The sequence below is a fragment of the Ostrinia furnacalis genome, unplaced genomic scaffold, assembly GCF_004193835.3.
Source record: "Ostrinia furnacalis isolate ACB-3 unplaced genomic scaffold, ASM419383v2 OfSCF1246, whole genome shotgun sequence".
Lineage (NCBI taxonomy): Eukaryota > Metazoa > Arthropoda > Insecta > Lepidoptera > Crambidae > Ostrinia > Ostrinia furnacalis.
In genome coordinates, this window is record NW_021131485.1 from 606,421 (window position 1) to 631,366 (window position 24,946).

At 51.2% G+C, this 24,946-nt stretch overlaps 2 protein-coding genes across 2 annotated transcripts; both read right to left on the reverse strand.

Moving 5' to 3' along the window:
- Positions 1–759: 759 nt before the first annotated feature.
- LOC114352101 (uncharacterized) lies at positions 760–1,797 on the reverse strand. Its single transcript, XM_028303560.1, has one exon. It carries the CDS (start codon positions 1,795–1,797, stop codon positions 760–762), a length of 1,038 nt encoding a protein of 345 aa, XP_028159361.1.
- A 225-nt stretch (positions 1,798–2,022) lies between these two features.
- Positions 2,023–24,712, reverse strand: mgl (low-density lipoprotein receptor-related protein megalin). Its single transcript, XM_028303561.1, has 17 exons — positions 24,533–24,712; positions 23,719–23,988; positions 21,567–23,175; positions 20,822–21,081; positions 20,041–20,193; positions 19,232–19,382; positions 18,614–18,800; positions 18,111–18,214; positions 17,383–17,680; positions 16,004–16,887; positions 15,817–15,921; positions 15,371–15,716; positions 8,653–14,589; positions 5,575–5,733; positions 4,748–4,974; positions 3,835–4,057; positions 2,023–2,881 (listed from the first exon to the last, which is right to left on the reverse strand). The coding sequence occupies exons 1-17, from the start codon at positions 24,644–24,646 to the stop codon at positions 2,023–2,025; spliced, it is 11,886 nt and encodes a 3,961-aa protein (XP_028159362.1). The 5' UTR covers positions 24,647–24,712.
- Positions 24,713–24,946: the final 234 nt, after the last annotated feature.

A 24,946-nucleotide genomic window follows, 5' to 3' on the forward strand; every position in this document is an offset into this window, starting at 1 on the left:
TCATAGTTAGGCATAACCACATCTGCTCGACATTTTCCGAAGGAGGGTGGGACAGAACCCGCGCGCTCACTCCTCGGCGCACGTAAAAACCTACTCCTCCGCCGCGCGAGCGCACGGAGCTCGGCCGCGGAACGTGTCTCAGTCTGTATCCCGGCACCGCCGGCGCGCGCGCGTCCTGTCCCTCACGCAGCCACGTCTCGTTTATTGCCAGTAGGTCGACGTGATGCTTTTCCACAGCTACTATGAACTCATCGTGACGTGTACCGAGAGAACCAGCATTAAATAAACCCAATTGAAGCTTACGTTGCTTACTCGCGCCCGGTAATATTATTATTGTAAAATGAATGAATACCGATCGGCACACGTCGTATTTTAATCATCATTCGATGCGTACGTATTGTAGCTGTTGAACTGCGGTTAGTAGGCGTAGTTCGACTGCGACGCGAGTGACAGAAAATAGCAAACCGGTTTTGTGAGTGCGGATCTATGTGTAAATTGTAATAGTGTGTAGGTCTAATATATTTAATAGTGAATGTGTAAATAAAGCGGAATAAATGTTGCGGGCGAAATGAAATCATAAATATGAAAATAATAATATGCAGTACCAAGTATGTGTAGGCGAAAAGATAACACTGCTCAGTCTCAAGAATAGAAACGACCACACAAATCAAAAACAAATTAGACAGTAAACAATAAAACAAATAAACATCGATTGGACACAGTAATTCGATCAACAGAGAAATGTTTAGGCTAGGTTTCTCAAACCGTTTTCCCTCCAAAAACCCTCCTTACATCTTCTTCGCACCTGATGCGCATTGCAGGCCCGCCGTGCTCCTGGCGGGCGTAGACCCGGCCCTCACGAGTCCAGACAAACCGCCAGCCGGTCTTCCTGGCTAACTCCCGAGCCTGGTTGAATAGCTGGCGGTTTTCCCTTGTTAGCCTCTCATTAACATACATAGGCCGCGGAGATGAACGCAAACCTAGTCCTTCCGTGGTTAAGCTTCTCCGAACCCGAGCTGCCTTCAGCACTTGGTCCCGGGTGGAACGTCGTGCCAGCCGCACGGTGATTGCGCGAGGACGTGGCTCAGCTTCTGTTGGTTGCCTGTTCAAGCCCACCCTCCGGCAGCCCACAATGTCCCTCTCATCCAGAGAGACACCCAGCTTTGCCGCGCAGGCCAGCACAAGATGCTGGACACTTTCGCCTTCTTCTTCGGGTATTCCGGCGATGTCCACATCGTTGAGAAGCAGCTCTTGATCCCGCTCGTTGAGGTCCCTCTTCAGCTGCGAAACGGTAGTCTCCAGGGACTTAATGGCACCTTCGTCCGCTCTTTGAGAGGACATCTGGCTCTCAACGATGCCGATCCGCTCTTCAAGCTGTGTCACCCTGTCTCCGATAGAAGTCATAAACGACCGAAGCTCTGCCATCTCTGCCTTCCACACTTTACACTCCTCGCTTGCTCTCTTCATGTTTTCGCGAAAAGTGCGGATATCTAGGCTGAGTTCTTGCACCGTTTGCAGTTCTACAGTCGTGTCGAGTGCAGTGGTGTTCAGCTGGTCTTCCAGGTCCGAAACGTCCATGCTGTGCATCTGCATGCCCACTGCTCGTCGCACAGGGGTGCTGTCTGCATTGGCCCTTGGCATCCTGGCTCTGCATTCAGGGCACAGCCACGAGCTATCCACTTGTGCCGACGGGGGAATGCCGACACAGGCCCTGTGACTCGTTGCGGTGCATTTCGGGCACGTCACCGCCTCGATCGCCGCCAAAAATCTCCCACAGGCGTTACACTTTGGAGCCATTGCAATGGTATTTACTTATTAGTTCTATTTTACACTGTTTTAATGTATTTTAATGTTAAATAAAGAAAATAAAATAAAATAAAAATAAGCTAGCACATTTATCATGCTAACTGCTAAGGACTGGAACTCGTTTCCAAAGCTTTTCCGTACTTAGATGTCTTCAAACAGGTATTTATTTAAACGTGTCTCATTTAAAACTTCATCGTCACATTAATATCACTAAAATCAGAATGCAAACTCACCTTTCACAGCCGACGGATTATCCAGGTCCTTCGAGATCACAAACGGCACGCCTCTGCCGAACTTGTCCTGCCGCACCAAGTCTCCAGTGTCTCTGGTCACCCAGTACAGCGACGACTCGAACACGTCCAAAGACAACGGGTGCTTCAAGATGTCTCCCTGCAGGATGATCTTACGGTGCGAGCCGTCGTGGCGCATCATCTCGATGGTGTTCAGTTTCGTGTCGGCCCAGTATATCGAGTGATCCATCGCCTGGTCGATCGATAAACCGGTCGGGTGTCGGATGTTCTCGGTCACGATCGGTCGCCGCTTCGAGCCGTCCATCCAGGCGATTTCGATCTTCGGCGCGGATCCGGCGTCGGCCCAGAACATCCTTCCCATTTGCGGGTCCAGGACTATTGACGTGGGGCTCTCAATACCAGCGGACACAAGCGCTCGTCGGTACCTTCCGTCTGTTCTAGCGACCATCACGCGTCCGCGCGGTTTCGATCCAGTTCTATCTGTTTCAGTCCAGTACAAGTTATCGCCCATGTAGTCGACGGCCAACGCGGTCGGTTTGGAGTTTCCTTTCATGTTGAGGTCCTGGGCGAAGCCTGTCTTCACCTGTCCCTCCAAGGCGTTGACCATGTAGGACCTCTTGATGGTCTTGTCGTAGCTGTCAGCCCAGAACACCATCTCTCTCTTGGGGTCGTAGTCGATGGCCTCTATCCTCTTCTCGGAGGTGATGACGTCGAACTCGTCGTTCTTGTCCTGCACGAAGGCGCGAATTTCGGGCCCGTTGGCGAACATGAGGACCACTTCGCCGTCTGTCGCTTTGCAAACGCCCGAGAGGCTGTCTGCCAATCTGTAAGTAAAATGACATTATAATTAGCATCTCACAGTCAGTAGGTATCAATACATCATCAACAGCCCTTTACAGTCCACTGCTGGACTATGAGCCTCCTCCACTATAGTGGAGGGTTTTTGCCATTATCTCCACGCTAGGCAGGCGGGTTGGAGATCGCAGTTTAAAAGATTGATGTTTTTCAGAGAGCGCTGCTGCCCATTCTCTGTTTGATGTGTAGTCCCTAAGTCGCCTCTTACGACACCCGCGGGAAGAGTAGGGGTTGGTGACAAATGTATTCTACTCTGCCGTCACCACACGGCTTAGGTATCAATACGCGTGATCTAAAATCTAAATTACATAGTCATCAGCACCTCAATCTGCCCCAAAATGTCCGCTCAATTATTTTTGAACTCTAAAGAAAAGGAAAGTTAAAATCTTAAATAGGTATGTTAGAGATTTTAGTATGGCGGGTAATGTTTCTCTCGTCTTCCTCGGTCTGACACTGATGATGATCGCGCCCACATATAGTGTTCCTCCACAGACTGCGGTCACAAACTATGTGGACCGCCCGATGTAAGTTTCCGCCCACCGTCTTCCTCACCGCGTCTGACCATCTCGTCGGTGCCCTGCCCTGAGCACGTCTAATGTTAGTACGGTAATGTTTAGCTGACGAATTTTATCGTTTAGGATATTTTGTTTCTTTCCATAAGGTGGACCAATACAAGTAGAGCTATACGAGTACTAAAGCCTGGTCCGCTACCCATCCTTATTGCTCGCGCGTAATTATATTGCTGTCGCAACTGTGCGACGGGCGCCCGCAGTGAGTGTGCGAACGCGACAGCAACATAATTACACGCGAGCGATAAGGATGGGTAGCTTGGGGTCATTGGACAAAATTCTACGTGCTCACGGACCAGGCTTTAGTAAAGGATCGGGTCAAGTGATGATCATCATTAGAGCGCTATACTAACTTGAAGCCTTCTCTACAATCGCAGCTGTAACTTCCATTCAGGTTAGTGCAGAGCTGCGAGCAGTGGTGCGTGCCGTCGGCGCACTCGTCGACGTCAACGCAACGCTTGCTATCCGCCGGCGATATGATCCAGCCCTGGAAGCACGTGCAGATGTACCCGCCGCCGGTGCCGGGCCCGGCGCCGGCCGGGGCCGTCAGGTTCGTGCAGAAGTGCTCGCAGCCGCCTGGAACGAGATAGGGGTAAAAACTCATAAAACTCATTTATTTCTGCAAATAGGCTTTAAAAAAGCACTTTTACACGTCCCAGTATTAACCCTACCACTGCTTCAGGACAATAAATGGGCCAGTGCTGAGAAAAAGCAAGTTACTTGACTGTTATAAACGCTTCAGGGGAGCTATTACTTCCAGTCAGTTTGCGCCTTAAGATAAACGTTTGCGTCAGACAGTCAGCGGTCAAATGACACTTGGCTGATTTCTGACTGCAGAAGTGTTTACGCAAACTTATAGAGTACCAGGATAAAGTAAAAGTTTAGTCTCCCCAGGCTTTAACAATGATAATCTTGCTATTTTCTTCTGGAGAATCTCAGGAGTGTAAACGGTAAACCTCTGACACACGAACATCTACGAAGTGAGGAAGAGAGGAGGTGTGGAAGAGAGAAGGTGAGGAAGCGAGGAGGTGAGGAAGAGAGGACGTGAGGAAGAGAGAAGGTGAGGAAGAGAGGAGGTTAGGAAGAAGAGGTTAGGAAGAGAGGAAGTGAGGATGAGGGGAGGTGAGGAAGAGAGGAGGTGAGGAAGAGAGGAGGTTAGGAAGAAGAGGTTAGGAGGAGAGGAGAAGAAGAGAGGAGGCTAAGAGAAGAGGTGAGGAGAGGATTTGGAGGAAGAGAGGAAGTTCAGTACAAGACCCAAGCACAAACCTTTGTCAAGATAAGTGCAGGTGTGCGCCTGGTGGCAGCCGCGCTCGTCGGAGCCGTCGCCGCAGTGGTCGCGCAGGTCGCACAGCTGTGCGCGCTCCACGCAGCGCTTGTTGGCGCACTGGAACTGCGCATAGGGGTCGCACGGCCGCGCGCGCGCCGCGCACAGCGTCATGTTGTTCTCGTCCGAGCCGTCGCCGCAGTTGTCCACCCCGTCGCATACTTGGTATCTGGAGGGGGAGTATGCTCGTCAATAATGGATTATGGATCACAGTTTTAGCAATAGATTATAATAATACTAGAGGCTGAGTTTGGAAGCGGCACGGGAAGGTGCTTTTGTGACGGTTAAACATCAGCGAGACTTCAGATCTCCTTCGAATTTGTATGCTTTGCACGTCTTGTCAATGTCACCCCTCACGTGCCAGTCCCATACTTCATTTAACTGAGTTAAGTGTTATACATAGATAAAACAGTACAAGGGGGATGGCATTTGAGTCGGGAATTAATATCCAAGTTAGGAGAATAACTCGCGTCACCGTTTTATTGGACTCAAGAGGACACCATCGGGTTTTAGTGGGTAGGCACTGCAGGCCCCCTTTTCAGGCGTGGAGAGCCCCACACAACCAGGGGAAAGGATCCCAGAGCAAGTACCCGCATGCTCTCCCGAAATTCGGTTAGTACGTACCATTGGCAAATTACAACTATCATCATATCCCCCGACGGAAAAAAGGGTGTGGTGTTCACAGGGTAAAAGAATAAAGTTCCGCCGATTTGTGGACTACCACTATCTAAATTGTGTGCACAGGTCTAAAACCTGTGCTAGGACTGACCTGGGCACGCAGCGGTGGTTGTCGCAGTGGAAGCGGCGCAGCGTGTCGCAGTTGAAGTTGGTGCAGATGGCCGCCGCCTCGTCCGAGCCGTCGCCGCAGTCGTCGCTGCCGTCACACAGGTCCAGCTGCGACACGCACAGGTTGTTCGCGCATTGGAACCTGGAAAACAAACATCAATTTATTACTACATCCTCCATCTAATAGAAATTGATTTGATTTTCATCATATATCATAATAGGCTATTTTCGTAAAAAAATTTTTTTAGTCCGTCAATTTTAATATAAAAAAAAATTGGACACGTATATTTTTTATNGGTGAAGGGTAAGAGAGGAGGAGGGGAAGAGAGGAGGGGAAGAGAGATGGAGGGGAAGAGAGGTGGAGGGGAGGAGAGGAGGAAGGGAAGAGAGGAGGAAGGGAAGAGAGGTGGAGGGGATAAGAGAAGGAGGGGAAGAGAGGAGGAGGGAAAGAAACGAAGGAGAGGAGAGAAGAGGAAGAGAGGAGGAGGAGAAGAGAGGAGAAGAAGAGAGGAGGTGAGGAAGAGCGGATATGAGGAAGAGTGGAGGTGAGGAAGAGAGTAAGAAAGGAGGAGAGGTAGAAAGGAACTTTAGTACAAGACTCGCATAAACCTTTGTCAAGATAAGTGCAGGTGTGCGCCTGGTGGCAGCCGCGCTCGTCGGAGCCGTCGCCGCAGTGGTCGCGCAGGTCGCACAGCTGTGCGCGCTCCACGCAGCGCTTGTTGGCGCACTGGAACTGCGCATAGGGGTCGCACGGCCGCGCGCGCGCCGCGCACAGCGTCATGTTGTTCTCGTCCGAGCCGTCGCCGCAGTTGTCCACCCCGTCGCATACTTGGTATCTGGAGGGGAGTATGCTCGTCAATGATGGATCGCAGTTTTTGTAATAGACAATAAATACTATAGCGCTTTGACTCAGTGACTGAGGTACGGAGGCGGCAAGGGAAGGTGCTTTTGTGACGGTTAAACGTCAGCGAGACTTCAGATCTCCTTCGAATTTGTATACACGTACTTTGCACGTCATGTCAATGTCACCCGTGCCGCTCACATACCTCAGGCACTAACTCAGTTTTTTAAGCGCTATACATATAGATAAAACAGTACAGGGGGGCATTAGAGTCGGGAACGAATATTCAAGTTAGGACAATAATTCGCGTCAGGTTTTAGTAGGTAGACCCCGCCCTTCAAGCGCAGCCCCACATAACCACTGGCCGTCCCCAGGGGAAAGGACCCCAGAGCAAGTACCGGCTCGCTCTCCCAAGATTCGGTTCGTACGCCGTGAGAACGCCATGGGTGGCGGTGGGATTTGGCCGTCTCCATTGGCAACTTGTTCAAGATAGAATAATAAAGTTCCGTCTATTGCAACCTGTGCACGGCCACTGTCTAAATTGTGTACACAAGTCTGGACTACATCATGGACCACAGGTCAGGGACTTGACATCACACCACCGACGACACGATTTGCTTTGTCTATCATTAATTATTTAACGTAACGTAGGTTCTGGAACCTGTGCAGCTGTGCTAGGACTGACCTGGGCACGCAGCGGTGGTTGTCGCAGTGGAAGCGGCGCAGCGTGTCGCAGTTGAAGTTGGTGCAGATGGCCGCCGCCTCGTCCGAGCCGTCGCCGCAGTCGTCGCTGCCGTCGCACAGGTCCAGCTGCGACACGCAAAGGTTGTTCGCGCATTGGAACCTGGAAAACAAACATCAATTTATTAGTATAGCAACCTTCCATCTAATAAAAATTGATTTGATTTTGATTTTGACAACATCATAATAGGCTCGTTTCTTAAAAAAATTTTTTTAGTCCGTCAAAGAAGAACGGTCATCTGTGACCCAGGCCCGACAGAAACGAGACATATCTCTTTTTTTTTGTCATGTCTTAATTAGTTAAATTATATATTTTTTATATTCGAAATCTATGTATAACACCAAAATATATTACCCTTTGTTTTTGTTCAGGCGTTATACAAAAACTAATACAAAATGCCTATTTATCACGAAAATTGGTAAATGTATGTACCTAAATGTCTTTTACAGCTGCTATGGAATGTATCTAGGTGACCTGGAGATACAGCCGGATTATACAGGGTGGAAACGATAAGTGATCTCACTCGATTATTTCTAAACTATACAAGATATCGAAAAACTAGTTAATGATTCTGAAAGTGCTTCACGAGCTCTTTCAAATGGTACCAAATAATAGGTTACAGATTATGGAAGCTGGTAACATAGAATTTTTGAATTTTGTAACTTCTCGTTTCCACCCTGTATAATCCGGCTGTATCTCCTGGTCACCTAGATACATTCCATAGCAGCTGTAATAGACATTTAGGTACATACATTTACCAATTTTGGTGATAAATAGGCATTTTGTATTAGTTTTTGTATAACGCCTGAACAAAAACAAAGGGTAATATTTAGGTGTTATACATAGATTTCGAATATAAAAAATATATAAATTAACTAATTAAGACATGACAAAAAAACTGAGGTAGGTATGTCCCGTTTCTGTCGGGTCTGGGTTTTTATTGTATGGGGCGTGACCGTTCTTCTTTAATATAAAAAAAAATTTGACACGTAGATTTTTTATTGTCAATCTTACTAATAATTACAAAGTTATAGTGCGTTGAAGTTCCGCGCGACGTCACAAAGTGCTGCACTTTTACGCACATACTGACGTCACGGGCCTTTTCTTTAGAACTTTGGCACGCTTTGTCTCTTTACATTTTCATTAGTTTTAAAAAGTGAAAAACACATGTCGAGTAGTTTTTGATAAGCTAACTGACGGACTAATTAAAAATCTTGCTTTTTTACACAGGAATCATCCCTATTACGCTTCATCGACTTGGGAACAAAACCCTCTCCAGGCTTACCTGGAAGTTTTTAAATAGACTTCGGACGCACAGGTCGGCCGTAGTAAGGACAATCTGTTCAGGTGGGGATTCTTGGATGGCTCAAACATGGAGTGCAGGTGCGGTTTTGTTCCCCAGTCAATGACGTAACCATTATTTAAAGTCCATCGTGAATCTTATTTTTTTTTAAGAAGAGTATATGATGATAGCTCACCTGCTCTCCGGACAATATCTACCGCCAGGGTAGCGGGGCGGGCAGCCGATCTCGTCGGACAGGTCGCGGCAGTCGCGGTCGCCGTCGCAGCGGAAGTAGGCCGCGATGCAGTGGCCCGACGCGCACTGGAAGGTTCCGTTCTTGCACTTGAAGCCGCCGCAGTCCATCTCGTCCGAGTTGTCCCCGCAGTCGTCCTCGTGGTCGCACCGCCATCTTGACGATATACATTTCCCGTTGCCGCACTTGAATTCGGACTCCGAGCATTCCCTGTACTTGTGCTGGCAGACCGTCTCGGCTTCGTCGCTGCCGTCGCCGCAGTCGTCGGTGAAGTCGCACAGCCACTGCTTCGGGATGCACCGCATGTTCTCGCAGGTGAAGTCGGTCTCTGAATTGCAAGTCGGGCAGTTCTCGGGCAGCTCGTCGGAGCCGTCCCTGCAGTCGTCCTTGCCGTCGCAGAACAACCATTTGGGAATGCACCTGTAGTTGGACGCGCCGGGACATCTCCTCCAGCCGGTGGTGCAGTTCTTTTGCCGGCACATGTAAGCGGGTTCGTCGGAATCGTCGCCGCAGTCGTTGTCGAAATCGCACATCCACAATTTGGGGATACACCTGCCGTTCTTGCAGGAGAATTCCGAATCGGGGTTGCAGGGTCTGTTGTGGCACATCGCCGGGTCCTCGTCGCTGTGGTCCTTACAATCGGCGTCTCCGTCGCATTTCCAGCTATCCAGAATACAACGACCGCTCGATCTGCATTTGAATTCGAGAAGCGGACACTCGTGAGCGCACTGAGCCTCGTCGGAGCCGTCGCCGCAGTCGTCGGTGCCGTCACAGATGGTCGCAGCCGGGGTGCAGTTGGTGTTCTTGCACTGGAAGGAGCCGGCTCGACAATGCCTGACCGGACACGTGTCCGGCTCGTCCGACCCGTCCATGCAGTCCTTCTCGCCGTCGCACTTCCAGAACCACGGCACACATTTCTCGTCCCGCCCGTTACATCTGTGTTGACCGTCGGTACAGTTGGCTATGCAGGTCTTCATATCTCGGGCTAAGTAGAATTGGTTCGGGCAAGCGCACTTGTAAGTGGTGGCGCCTTCCTCTCCGTAACCCTCGATGTTCAGGTAGCTGGATTCGTGAGGCGGTGCGATGAGGCAGAGATGTGAACATCCGCCGTTGTTGTCTCCGCAAGGGTTCGGGTACGGGAGTTGCCGCAACGGGTGAACCACGTGGATGTCGTAAGGCCTGTGCGTGGTGTTTCTCAGAATCTTCAAGTTTTCGCCCGAGTGTTTGTTGGCCTTGCTTATAGCTTTCAGGTTCCAATCGGTCCAGTAAATTTCGTCGTCGAACAGACTGAGCGCAAATACGTGAGGAACCTTAGATCCTGACAGGACGACGTGTCTGTGTCTGCCTTCCAGATCGGCCGATCCGATGTAGTCCAGATGAGCGTCAGCCCAGTAGATCCTGTCGGTGAAGTAGTCGATTGTCAAAGCGTTCGGCCAGGCGATGTCCTGTTCCCAGTTCAGAATGATGCTGAAGTTCGAGCCGTCCATACCCATCTTTCCAATGTAGGCCTGGAGATGCCAAGATGTGTAGTACAAGTACCCGGTGCCCGGATGTACGACAATGGCCCTAGGATCGGCGATTCCAGTCTTTAGCGTCTTTCTTCTTGTACCATCAAGCTCTGATACATCCAAGTTCTTGGAGTGTCTGTCCAGCCAGTACAGTTTTCTGCCGATCCAATCGATGGCAATACCTTCCAGACCGTGCGAGTCGTGTCTGATGACAACTTCTCTTGTCGGGGTGGGGTCCGTGTAGTCCGATCGGTAGATAGTCTTCGCGGAGACATCAGCGAAGTACATCATCTTGTCTTTGATATCAAAATCGATCGCCACGACATTCATGAGGTCTTGATGAACGAGATTGTACAACGTTGCGTCGGTGGACATGTTCCTGACGTAGTATTTGTTGGTAAAGATGACCCAAGCGGTCGTGTTGTCCTTACGTTTGCACGTCCTCTCATCGGCCTCGCGCTCGTAGTATTGGTCGTTACATTTGCAGTAGTAGGAGCCGGGCGTGTTGGAGCAGTACTGGGAGCAGACGCCCGGAGTCTCCAGACACTCGTCTATGTCCGCGCAAGCCTTTCCATCCGGCATCAGCTTGTAGCCCTGGTTACAGTCGCAGTAGTACCCGGTTAAAGTGTCGATACACTTGTGGCCGCACTGGTTTATCTCGAGCTTGGCGCACTCGTCGACGTTACAATGAGCGGGCTCGTCCGATTCGTCCGTGCAGTCGGCCACCTTATTACAAACGAGCCTGTTGTCGATGCACTGGTCGTTGTTGCACTTGAACTGGTCGGCCGGGCAGGTCTTGTTCTCCTTGACGCAGCCGACCTCGTCGGAGTGGTCGCCGCAGTCGTCCTCGCCGTCGCAGCGGAAGTGGTTGCGGATGCACTTGAAGTTCTGGCACTTGAACTCCTGGTCGGAGCACCGCTTGTAGAGCGCGTTGCAGCGCTTGCCCTCGTCGGAGCCGTCGCCGCAGTCGTTGTCGTGGTCGCACAGCCAGCCCTCGTTGATGCAGCGGCCGTTGGTGCACTGGAACTGGTCGGCGGCGCAGGGCGCGGGCGCGGCGCAGTGATGCAGCGTGGCGTTCTCGTCGGCGCCGTCGACGCAGTCGGGGTCGCCGTCGCACAGCCACTTGCGCGGGATGCACTGCGCGCGGCCCCAGAACTTGTTCTCCTCGCACGTGTACTCGGTGTCGGCGTCGCACTTGCGCTCGTCGCACTGGTGGCGCTCGTCCTCGTCGCTGCCGTCGAGGCAGTCGTTGTCGCCGTCGCAGATGTAGATGCGCGGGATGCAGTTGCCGTTGTCGCACGTGAACAGGTCGCCGAAGCACGTGCGGCCCTCGGAGCGGCAGTACTCGGGCGGCTCGTCGGCGCCGTCGCCGCAGTCGTCGTCGCCGTCGCAGTACCACGTGGCCGGGACGCAGCGGTGGTTGGGGCAGCGGAAGCTGTTCTGCGGACACGTGCGCTGCGCGCAGTGCAGCGGGTCCTCGTCGGAGTTGTCGCCGCAGTCGTTGTCGCCGTCGCACAGCCAGTAGGGCTCCACGCAGATGTTGGTCTTCTCGCACTTGAGGTGGTTGGCGGGGCACGTGGTGTTGCGCGGGCAGCGCTCGTGCGTCTCGTCCGAGGTGACGTTGTCCTTGCAGTCGTTGATGCCGTTGCAGACCTGCGCCATGGGGATGCAGCGGGAGTTCAGACACGTGAACTCGCCGTCGGCGCAGGGCGGGTAGACGCAGCCCTCCTCGTCGGAGCCGTCCTTGCAGTCGTTCTCGTGGTCGCACTTCCACGACTTGAAGATGCAGCGGCCGTTGTTGCAGCGGAACTCGTTGGGCGAGCAGGAGTGGTAGGCGCAGTAGTTGGCGTCCTCGTCGGAGCCGTCGCCGCAGTCGTCGTCGCCGTCGCAGGACCACATGCGGCTGATGCACTTGCCGTTGGCGCAGAAGAACTTGGACGGGTCGCAGGTGACGTTGCGCGCGACGCACATGCGGCCCTCGTTGACGAGCTTGGCGCCGTCGTCGCAGCGGCACTCGACGGTGCCGTTGGGCGCGGGGTGGCAGGAGTGCGCGCAGCCGCCGTTGGCCAGCTTGCAGGGGTTGGCCTGGCAGCGCTGGCGGCCGGGGCTGTACGCGTGGATGTCCCGCGGGGAGTCGTCGAGCCTCTTGACCATCTCCACCATGTTGGCGCCGGTGTGTTTCTCGGCGCGGTACACGCCGCGCAGCTGGAGGTCGGTCCAGTAGATGTAGTTCCCGAAGACGGTGATCGCGAACGGGTAGATGGTCGCCGTGACGAGGACCTCCCTCTCGGAGCCGTCCAGTTTGGACCGCTCGATCTTCTCTCGCACCGCGTCCGTCCAGTACAGCATGTAGTCGTCGAAGTCGATTGTGAGCCCGCTCGGCTGAGACAGGTCCTTGTCGATTATCGCTCTCTTGAGCGAGCCGGCCATGGTGGTCCTGTAGATTTTGCCGGAGGTTCCGAACCTGCCCCAGTCGGTGTAGTAGAGGGTTCCGTTGCAGGGATCCACGACGATGGCTCTCGGTCTCTCCACCCTGGCTATCATCACCAGCTCGGATCCGTCGAGGTTCATCGCGTATATCGAATTATTCGAGCTGTCGGTCCAGTAGATCTTCTTCTGAGTCCAGTCGTACGAGATGCCTTCGGGGTTGATTCCTTTGTTGATGATGTTCTGTATTCCCGCAGAATCGGGGTTGTTGGCGGACATCCAGGCGATCCTGGCCCACGGCCTGATTTGGGTGAAGAACAACTTGTTGTCCGTGTAATCGAACTCGACGCCCACGACGTTGGTGAGGTTGCCGATCGGTTTGAACGGAACGTTCGTCGATTTGGGGTCCAAGTTGATGGCGCGGATTTCGGTTCTGGTCGTGAACACGAGGTACTCGTCGACTACGTCGCATTTCTTTCCGTTCGCCGCCAGCTGTCCGGTGGCGCAGTCGCAACGGTGTGTGGCGCCCTTGCCGGCGTCGGGAGGGTAGCTGAAGCACAGTTGGTCGCAGCCTCCGTTTCCGAACTTGCGACAAGGGTTATTCTCATCGGTCGGCTGGTTGTTCACGTCGAAAATTACTATATCGCGCAGTTTCGGCAAGTTCGATCTGACCTTGTCGGGCATGGACGTGTTGCCGGGCAGCTTGGAGGATTTGTAAATCGTCTGCAGATTTCTATCGACCCAGTAGACGCTTCCGGTGTGAACGGCGATTCCCATCGGGTTCGGCAGGTTGCTTCTGATCAGCTGTCTGCTCCCGCCGCTGTAAGATATCTTCTGGATCTGATCGAGCTTGGAGTCCACCCAGTACACGTCGTGGGTCAGCATGTCGACGGTCAAGTCCCTCGGGTTGGATATGCCCGAGCTCACGAGCGTCTGCCAGTTGGAGCCGTCCAGGTAGGCCTTGCCGATGCGCGGGTACTGGCCGTAGTCGATCCAGTACAGCAGGCGCTTCAGCGGGTTGACGGCCAGCTCGCGCGGCGCGTCCATGGTCGTCTTCACCAGCACCTTGCGGTTGGAGCCGTCCAGCCAGCACATCTCGACGTAGTTCTCGTGCGGGAACACGTTGGTGAAGTACAGGTTGCCGGCGACCCAGTCCACCGCCAGCCCGCGGATGCCGTTGCTGCCGATGCCGTCCTTGACCACGTGCTGGAGCTCGGTGCCGTTGGGCCGCACGCGGAAGATGCCGTTCCACTGGCCGCGGTTGAACTCCACCCAGTAGATGTAGTTCTCGGCGAAGTGCACGTCCACGTGCAGGATGTGGTGGCCGGCGCCGGTCACCGGCACCATGGCCTCGGCGCTGGAGTCCAGGCTGTAGCCCTTGATGAGGTCGAGCTGCGACACGACAGCGAAGGTCTTGTAGGGCACGCAGTTGACCTCGTTCTCCTTGCGGTACCCGACGGAGCAGCCGCACACGCGCGATCCTCCGTCGGCCGGGATGCAAATCTGCTCGCAGCCGCCGTTGTTCTGGATGCAGGGGTGGTGCACCGCCTTCCTCTTCTGGAAGACGGTCATCGATTTTAAGTCGCTCTCGTTGTCGATGATCGTCTTGATGTTGTCGCCGTTGGGCAGGTCGGCCTTGATGATCTTCTCGTGGCGCGGGTCGAGCACGTAGAGACGCGACTCGAGCACGGCGATGACCTTGGGGTAGGCGATGCCGCTGGCCTCGCTGAGGATGTCCTTGCGGTCGTTGCCGTCGGTGTCGACGGAGGCCACGCCGGGCGGGAAGGCGGTGCTGAAGTACAGCAGGCGCCGCTCCACGTCCAGCGCCAGCGCCGCGGGCCGCTCCACGTCGCTGACGAGGATCACGGGGTCGGAGCCGTCCATGTTGGCGCGCCCTATCTTGGCTGGCACGCCGTAGCCGCCCTCGTCCGACCAGAACATCTTCCTGAAGGAGAANAGAAACAGAATGGATTCACGTTATTTATTTATTTAGAAAGGTACATCAACAGTACATGTATACTTGCACTATTAAAAATATAGAATGTTCACATTTCTTTCTCATACATATTAAAGGCGTACACAACATTGACGGTTAATAATAAATGAAAACAAAACTAAAACTACTTCAGTCTCTTTACAACAGATCGGCCAGTTTCCGTTTGAATTTGGAAAACGAGTCATGGAAAATATCTAGGTCCATGGTCTAATTTTACTAAGCGCAATATCTGGCGAGAGGAGCATGCCACCCGAGGTTGGTCCTTGCCGATGGCGATGCAATTATCACACACGTTATCTAACGCAATTGATTAAAAGAAAATAGGAGGGTTTCGAACTTGAAACATCGTCTTCCCTTCGGTGCGAGATAACAGCTGTGTGTAACAGATGACAAAAGTGATAAATGAGTGACGTTTATTAATGAGTTACATTATCATTCAAGTACGAATACGGATACTGAGAGTGTTGTGTGTCGTGGTAACATCACTAGTGGTAGTGTGACAAATGACAATATGAGGGTAGTTGAAATTTTTCAAGCCCGCCCGAACGGACGACGCCGCGAGCCGCCAGTCTGCTTGTGACCACGGCTGCAGCATCGCAGTCGAAACGCAAGCCGTGACTACATAATGTAACTCATTAATAAGCGTCGCGTTAAGACCGTGTCTTACTATTTTAGTTGAAATGGAACGCGAAAGTTTAAAAAGAGTGTCCATAATGTCAGAAATGCTCACCCGTCGTTAGGGTTCAGGACGATCGCTCTGGGTTTGCCGACGGACAGCTTGCTGCCGTCGTTGGCCATGACGATGGTGCGGTACTTGACTTTCCCGTCGACCTTCACCATCTCGATGTTGCTGGCCGCGCGGTTCGCCATGAACAGGTTGCGGCCGATCCAGTCGAAGGCGATGGCCGACGGCGCGCCCACGATGCCGGTGTCTGCTCCGAGGAACTCGACCTTATTCCCTCCGCCGTAGGGCATACTGTAGATTGTGCAGTTCTCGTCGTCCTCGCTGTCGCCCGATATGGACTGCAGCCAGTACAGCGTGTGGCCTTGTCGGTCGTAGTCCAGTTGAACTCCACCTGGAAAATAAAGTTTTCATTAGCAAGAAAAAAGAGATACAGGAGATTTTGAGCTTGATTTAGAATAGAATTCTACCAGCCTTTATAAAGTCCGAATTACCTTGGATTCCTACAACTGAAGCTAACTGTCCGGCTCTTCCAGAACCATCCGATGACAGGTCGATTATCTGCGACCCCTTCAGGATCATCAGATATGACGATTCCTCTGCAAAATAATATAACTCATTAAAATCTCATCAGGGAAGAAAGCACAAGAAGTGACAAATACTGAATTTATTTAACTTTACCTTCAACACATTTTCCCTCGGCGTGCAGTTTGTACCCAGGCTTGCACATACAAGTGTATTCTACGCTCGCGTTCGGACTTAACAGACACAGATGTTGGCAGGGATTCTTCTTGCAAGGCGAGTCGTACTGCGGCTGCAGCGAAGGATGGTGAACGTGAATCGATAAAGGTTGGGATATCAAATGAGACACGACCGTCTGGTTCGATCCTTTGAACTTATGCGCCGATAGCACCCTGTTCAGCTGACGATCCGTCCAGTACAGCGTGTCCTCGAAAAGCGTCAGCGAATGCGGGTGCAATAAGTAGTGGCTTCCGGCCAAAACTTGCTGTCTTCCCGTTCCATTGTAGTAGCAGAAGTCGATGAAGTCCAATTTGGAGTCGGCGAAGTACACTCTCTGCGTCGCCGTGTCAAGGGTGAGACCGTTAGGCCAGTAGATCTTGGTCGTGATGATGGCCGAGCGCTGCGTGCCGTCCATGCCGACGCGCTCGATGCGAGGATTCTCGCCCCAGTCGGTCCAGAACAGCCAGCGCGCATTCGGCGCGGGGTCCAGGCACATCCCTCGCGGCTGAGTGATGTTCCCGCTCAGCAGAACGGTCCGGGAGCTCCCGTCCTCCTTGGCCACTTCGATCGTGTTCAGTTTGCTGTCGAGCCAGTAAATATTTCCGGCGACCCAGTCGTAGGCGAGCCCCTCCACTAGATCCAATCCTGTCGAAATGATCACCTGAGGTTCGCTCCCGCGGTCCAACCGCGAGATCTTCTTCAGCTTCATGTCGGACCAGAAAATGGTGCCGGTGTGCATATTGGAGGCGGTGGCGACGACGTTCTCGACGTTGATGGGCACGCGCTCGAGGCCCTGCTCGTTGAGGTCGGCCACGAGGATGGAGNAAGGAGAAGAATTGATTTACGTTAAATTATGAAATTGATTAAAAGAAAATAGAAGGGTTTCGAACTTGAAACATCGTCTTCCCTCCGGTGCGAGATAACAGCCTATAATGAGTTACATTATCATATCAAGTACGAATACGAATACTAAGAGTGTTGTGTGTGGTGGCAGGCCTGTTCATCTCCGCGAGTTTACATCGAAAACAAAACACGCACGATGGCCCACCTACAGGATACTATTCGACAAGGCCTCACATACGAGCGAACGTTGACTTACGCACGCGTATTCTTGTGTATGATGGAAGAAAATAAAGAAAATGGTGTACTAAATACTGTGCAGTATTTAACTGCCTAAATAATAATAAAAACACAGAATGTATTTTTTAAAGTTGCCTCAAGACACTGAGAGGTAAATAAGTAGTTAATATTATTCATGATAATTTGTATTTCTTCCGCCATTTTCCGCAGTTTGGCACCTCACGTCACATNGAATGGAGTGGCGGTTGGAGATGATGAGGAAGGCGCTGGAGTGGTTGTCGGCCTTGCAGGTGTGGTTGTCGGCGGCCAGGCGGTAGCCGGGCGTGCAGGAGCAGGCGTAGGAGCGCTTGGTGTTGGTGCAGACCTGGGAGCAGAGCCCGGGAGGGTCGCACTCGTCGATGTCGCGGCAGGCGAGCCCGTCGGCGCCCAGCTCCTCGCCGGCGGGGCACAGGCACAGCGGGCCGCCCGGCGTCTGCTTGCAGCCGTTGGAGCACAGTCCGCTTTGGTGCTCGCACTCCGCGAAGTCGCAGCTCGAACCTGGAAGCAATATGATGATCATAATGAGGGCTATCGTTTTTATACTTAACAGTTGGCACCCCTGGCGATTGACAGGACCTTACTCTACAGTGGCGCCATCTTGAGAGCAAATGCGATAGGCCTCCTACCACTTTTGTGCTCACCAGTTGGTGCCACTGTCTTCGCTACTAGCAAGTGACAGGACCTTACTCTACAGTGGCGCTAACTGGTGAGCGCTAAAACGATAGCCCTCATTCTGACAAGGTTATTGAAAAAGAGGCTGACATGTGACAGAATTTCTTGTGCTGCTTCTTCTCAGCACTGGCCCATAGTGGTAGGATTAATACTGGACCATGTAAAAGTGCTTTTTGAAAAGGCTTACTTGCAAAAATAAAATGAGTTTTTATTGATTGATTGCAATATTCAATGGGAGCATTATAATATTAAGTACCTTCATCAGCACCGTTGGGGCAGTCGAACTTGTTGTCGCACACTTGCGTGAGGTTGACACAGCGGCCAGTCACTCCAGGACATTGCCATTGACCCGATGGACATCTGCAAAGAAAGAAACAATACACATTGTGCTTTTAATCAATGACTTTGTGAAATCAGAGCCCCGATTACGGTAACTTTTGGCGATACGATTGGTCAAAACAGCTGACGTACGCTGTTGAACAACCAATCGTATCGCAGAATCGAGAAGCGTGTCTGGATTGGAGACGTTAAAAATTACCGTAAACGGGGCTCTGATTTCAACTGCTCAGCTGCAGCTCTATCAGTCTTGCACAAGAAAGCTAGCACAAAACCGGTGTTGCAATATTCAGACGAGGATATGGAAAGCAGTGCAAATTCGGTGAACAAGTAAAATGAATCATTCAACTAGCATAAATCAATACGATGGAAGAACCTTGAGGAGTCGAAGCTCAGAAGATAGACCTTCTTAGGCCCTGTTACCTGAATGGCGGCGGCTTGCAGGCGTGCTTGAGCCCCTCGTCGGAGCCGTCGCCGCAGTCGTCGTTGCCGTCGCAGACGTAGGCCTTGAACACGCAGCGGCCGTTGTCGCAGCGGAAGTAGTTGGCGGCGCACTGCACCGTGCCGCAGATCGTCGGCTCGTCTGATAAGTCCTCGCAGTCCGGAGTGCCTGGGTGGTAAGGTTCATGATTAATGACCGTCGCAGAATTATGTCAAATCAAAGAGAATTGACTGAAAAGTCTGACGTCAATCGGCTAATAGTCGACTACAAAAGGTGTGGTAAATCTGAGGGATACCCCCCCCCCCCCCTTGTAACCGGAGCGGAGCGGTGACGTGTTTTGAATAACCAACCAGATTTCATTATATCCACTTCTCCGCTCGGCTCGGCCTTAACCAGTAAATTACTATGTATATATGCCATCCAGTATCAAAAGACAGTTGAAACTGCCTTTTTAACTGACGCGACCTTCACTTGTTTACTTGCTGATCACGTTCTAAATGTATGCTAGCCATAGCATATGCATAGCTAAGAGTAGCAGCAGAGCCGTCGTGGCAGGCCAGGGAGCCGTCGCAGTACACACAGCAGCAGCAGGGACTCACCGTCGCAGTACCAGGTGGTGGGGATGCAGATGCCGGACGAGCGGCACTGGAACTGCTTGTCGGGCTGGCACTGGTGCGGTGCCAGGGACGGGCAGCCCGCCTCGTCGCTGCCGTCGTTGCAGTCCGGGATGCCGTCGCATTTGTACGCTTCCTGCGATGACATAAGGTTCATTTTTACAATTTACAGACTTTTACCAAAAAAGGGCAGGGGCCACAACAGACATGGTACTTTTAGCATCGGCGATCGGTGATTTTACGAGTACGACTATATCGATGCAGCATTTTTATGCATTCGGACGGGGTAACGGAATCGCTCGTTTTATCGACAATCGATGCAGCATTGCGATTTCGTAACTTGCGTTCGGATGCGATATCGAGAATCAGGCGTTTTAGCGACTGCTATCGGTGCGTCGAACTTCTGAAAAGCGACTCAATCGCAGCGATTAATATTTTTAAGTGTGCGTTGTGGAATGTGTGGTTGCTGCATTCAATGAGGGTTTTCGCGAATGAAAAATCCGCCAGATGGCAATACGTAGACGCGAGGTCCAAATGCTGCATGATTGGTTATTTTTGACATGACATTGACAGATATGTCAAAATCCACCAATCACGCAGCAGTCAGACCCCACATCCACGTCCCGCCATCTAGCTGATATTTCATTCACGAAAACCCTCATATTTAAAAATTTACTAAATTGCCGATCGCCGATACTAAAAGTAACATGTGTGTGCTGTGGCTCTAAGAAAATAACGATATAAACAAGACAACATTTACGTTTTGGAAAGAAGATACTACTATCCGTACTGACCTGCACGCACTGCTTGAGGTCGGCGCACTTGAACTGGCTGGCGAGGCAGGACACGGGCGGGCAGTCGGCCTCGTCCTGCTTGTCGAAGCAGTCGTCGTCGCCGTCGCACACCCATGACGCCGGGATGCAGTGCCCCGTGCGAGGACACGTAAACTAGACACGGATGGACACGTCACAATTATATGCCACACGACGCAATCATGGTATGTACAAATGGAAGTTAGTTGAAACAATTACAACAAAAAAACAATTACAACATAAGGGGCGCCTTCAGACGAGCGTTTCTTTGGCGGGGGCGAGATCGTTGTACACACGCCCACTCTGTTAACTATCCATTTCAGTTTTTGCTCTCGCTCTAATGGCGATTCTTTGCGATAGAACGAGATGACATGACTTTCAATGGGCAGTTAATACTGTTGGCGATAGTACACTGCGAGCTAACGAAGTCTATCAAGTGAACGAAGACGCACTTGTGAATTTTAAAGCACATGCTCAGCTATTATGATGTGCACGCAGAGAGCACATCAAAAGACCCATCGTCTTGCGCATCGGCCATTCAACAAAAATTGCAATTTGATTTCAATTTGATGTTAACAGAAAAGATAATGGTATCTTTAAAATTAAAACGTAACAAAAACAAAATAACCATTTAGGCTCGTCACTTAGGCGGTTTGATACTTAAACAATACTTTTTTTCTGACGTAGGGGTACAATAAAAAGTACGGTTACCACACATGAAACACATGTTTAACTCTTTAAAATGAATGAGTGCTTCACTGACCTGGAAGTAAGCGCAGGTCTTCTCCGCGCAGTGGCTGCCCTCATCAGATCCATCGCCGCAGTCATTCTCGGAGTCGCACTTCCAAGTACTGGGCACGCAGCGGCCGTTGTCGCACTGGAACTGCGACGAGCTGCACGTCACGTTGACGCAGCCCGCCTCGTCCGAGTAGTCGCCGCAGTCGTTCTCGCTGTCGCACTTGAATGTCGCCGGGATGCAGCGACCGGATTTGCACATGAAGTCCGAAGGGCCGCATGTTGATTCTGGGAATTGAAGGGTAAACGGCCTATTAATATATTAAATAGGTATAATAAAAGTCTATTCTCAACCCTTAAGTGGCAGTGGGCGGGGCACATTGCTAATAGAGTTAATGGCTGTTGGGGCTGAAAAGTTCTGGAGTGGCCTGCAGTCGTAGTGTGGGCATGCCTTCCACTAGGTCACTAGGTAGACCGACGATCTGGTGAAGATCGCGAGAAGTATCTAGATGCGGATAGCGCAAGACTAGTCGTTGTGGAAATCCTTGGGGAAGGCCATTATCCAGAAATTAATATTATTTATAAACATTACAAACATAAACATTACATTTGGCTAAAACGAACCAACAGCCTTTTATACTAGTCTGTAGTAGACCTGTCTGGTGATTGCCCATCCCGTTGTTTAGAATAATGGTAAAAAGCAGTCGGTTAATTAACTGACTGCTCTTTACCATAACAGTCAGTTAAATCAGAGATATAAGAAACAAACATACTCGTGCAGTTGGCGAACTCCTCGTCACTGTTGTCCAGGCAGTCGTCGTCTCCGTCGCACACCCAGCTCTTGGGGATGCAGCGCTGGTTGTTGCACGTGAAGTCCCAGGAGTTAGGGCAGGCTTGTACCGGTGGTTCCGAGTTCGGGTCTGCAACACATGTGGTGCCGTCGTTCGCCAGCTTCTCTCCATAGGGACACCCGCACTTGACAGTCAACAGCTCCGTGTTATTCCTCGGTATGGCAAAACAGAGCTTCTGGCAGTTGCCATTGTTTCTCGCGCACGGCTGCATGGGATCGATCTTCTGGATATCCTCGCTGTAAACTTTGACGCCGTACAACCGGTTCGTTTGCGGCTCGCGGACCATTATGTCCTCCTGCTCGCCTGTGAGCTTGTGCAGGCGGACTATCGCGTCCAGTCTCCAATCGGTGATGTACATGAACTCCTTGTGGATGACGATCGAGAACGGATGCCTGATTAACCTGGAGTTCACGGTCTTCACGTCTGTTCCGTCCATTTTGGCGTGCTGAACGTGATCTAGTAAAGCGTCGCACCAGTAAATCCTGTCCTCCTCGAAGTCTATCGATAGACCGTTGGGCCATCCAAGAGTGACGTTCTCGAAGACCAGAAGACCGGTTCCGTCCGTGTTCGCTCGGCTGATGTTCGCCGGGCGGTCCCATTCGGAGAAGAAAATGTAACCTTTGTTTGGATGAACGACGATAGCTCGCGGTCTTTTCAAGTCTTTCAGGAGAGTCCTTTTGTAAGCCACGTTTCGTGTCGATAGAACGTTAAGTGTTCCTTTCCTAGAATCGATGTAGTACAAGTTTTTGGATGCCCAATCGACAGCTAAACCTTCCACGCCCTCGTTCTGGGATGCGAGAACGATCTCTCTCGTCGTCCCGTTTCTGTGTACCCTGTATATGACGTCCTGTAAGACATCCGAATAGTAAATATGTTCGTCCCTTGAGTCAAAATCTAGACCTACAAATCGCGCCCTTCTAGACACGACTGGCAAAATAGCTTCACTGAATCCTTCTATCACGGGATTCAAGACCTTTCCTTTGATGAACCTCTGCTGGGAATACATTAGGAACTCTTTGACGAGATCACAGTTTCTTAAGTCTGATCCTAATCTGTAGCCAATGTTGCAGGCGCATCGGTAGCCGAGCCCACCGTTGGGCAGCGCGGTCACTATACACATTTGGGAGCAGCCGCCATTGTTGTTCCCGCAAGGGTTGTTTACTGAGGTTTGTTTTAAAGAATGTATCACAGTTATAGCTTTGGGGTCTCGGATGTCCTTCTGCTTGTATATGGCCTGGATGCTGGAGGCACCTTCGTACTTGTTGACGGAGCTGATGCCTTGTTTGGTGCTGTCGGACCAGTAGACTCGGTCCTCGAATAACGCTAATCTGGAGGGACTGGGGACCTGCTGTCCCCTGAGTACCAGGAACCTGTGGTTGCCATCATAGTCCACTGTTTCGATGTAGTCGAGCAGGGAGTCGCACCAGAACACGCGTTTCGCAATAATGTCTACGGCGATACCGGAGGCTTTGTAAGCAGCTTCGGATACAATCGATTTAGCGTGCGTGCCGTCCATGTTGGCTCGGATAATCTGCAAAGAAAACACGAATATTGAAAGAAAACTGATAACTAGGGATGTTATGGATAATGGATATGTAGTTTCGGTTATGGATACGGTTACGGATATAGGAATAATATTATACCGGTTTCGGTTACGGTTACGGATATTATTTTATTTCGGATATCCGAAAGTTTCGGTTACGGTCACGGATATCTGTGCTTTAGAATGCAATTTGCAATAGTTGTTTAACATGGTTCATTCATGGCCGCACACTTTACATGGAATAAAAAGTAATAAAAAAATAAAAATTGATACTAGATGGCATTATAAAGGTAAATCAGGCTGTCATGCCTTTACATATAATGCTATACAAAAAACAATTTAAACTGCCTAGGTACATCTGAAACTTTTGAATCGGTTACGGTTACGGTTTCGGATATTTTTTTATTTCGGATATCCGAAAGTTTTGGTTACGGTTACGGATATCCATAAGATCCCTGCTGAAAACAATAAACATTCTCGTTTCAGATCACAGACTGGATGAAAAAAGTGGATGAAGAAAAAAATGCGTACCTGACTACTATCAGCCACGAACATGAACCCCACAGTGGGGTCCAGCGCAATATCAGCAGGACTTGTCAGATTAGACCCCAGCACCACAGCGTGCCATCGTCCGTCCAGCTCGAAGACGTCGATCTTCTGCCCCACGGCGTCGGCCACGTACAGCTTGTCGCCCACCCAGTCCACGGCGAGCGCGGTCGGCGCCCACGAGCCTGCTACGGTTATGGCGGCGCCTGCATAGCTGTTGAGTCCTGCTGGCGCGCTCAGTTGTTGCGAGTGGATCTGGAAGTAATGGTTATGACTTTGAGCTCTGATAGTTTATTTTAAATGCCATAAAGAGTTTCTTGAGTGATTCTAGTCAGTGCTGATCCGAAACAGCTGTAAGTTTAATGATACAATTAAAAGTTATGTTGGCTTTTAAAAATAAGTTCTGTGATTTACATTTTAGGTGGTAAGAACAACGGAGTTTATTTCTTGCCATCTGTGTTCATTATTTTAGGACTACTAGAATTCTTCCCGAAGAGAATTTTGCAAACGATGACTCTTCAAGTCGCCTGGTTAGTGTGGAGAATGTTCAATGCCGGATTCAGAGGTCGAGAGGTCTCGGGGCAACAAAGGAGTGGAGGCCCTCTGGAAGTCTCTATTGTGGATGCTCCTCTTTTGTGGTGGCCCCGGGGCTGTAGCCTCAGTTGCTCTCCCTTAAATCCGGCCCTGAGAATATTTAGCCCCAATCTTCAACTTTTCTCTGATAAATCAGACTTGTGCAGTAGAGACTAAATGATGATTGAAATGATAGGAGATTAGAGATAATGACTACTCAACCAACCTTCCTCGTCTTCAAATCGGACCAGAACAGCAGGTTCTTCTTGTAATGGAAGTCGAGGCCGGCAGCAGCTGAGGCATTCGCCAGCGGCGCGGGCGCTCGTCCATGAAGCTCCATGCGCACCACGCCGGCTCCGTGCGCCAGCGCCAGCCACGCGCCCGCGCCCGCGCCGCCCGCGCCCTCCGCCGCACAGCGCCCGCCGTCCACCAGCCGGTAGCCGGGCGCGCACGCGCAGCGGTACGCTGGAGGTAATAATAATATTTTTTTATTTCAATACAAACCTTTTAAAAATGAAAATGAAATATTTTATTCAGCGACACAAAACAACATCAAAAATATTTAACAAAAGTAAAGAGAGTATGTAATGTGCGTGTCACCGAAACGGTATCCACTCAGCATCATGTCGAGGTGTCGTAA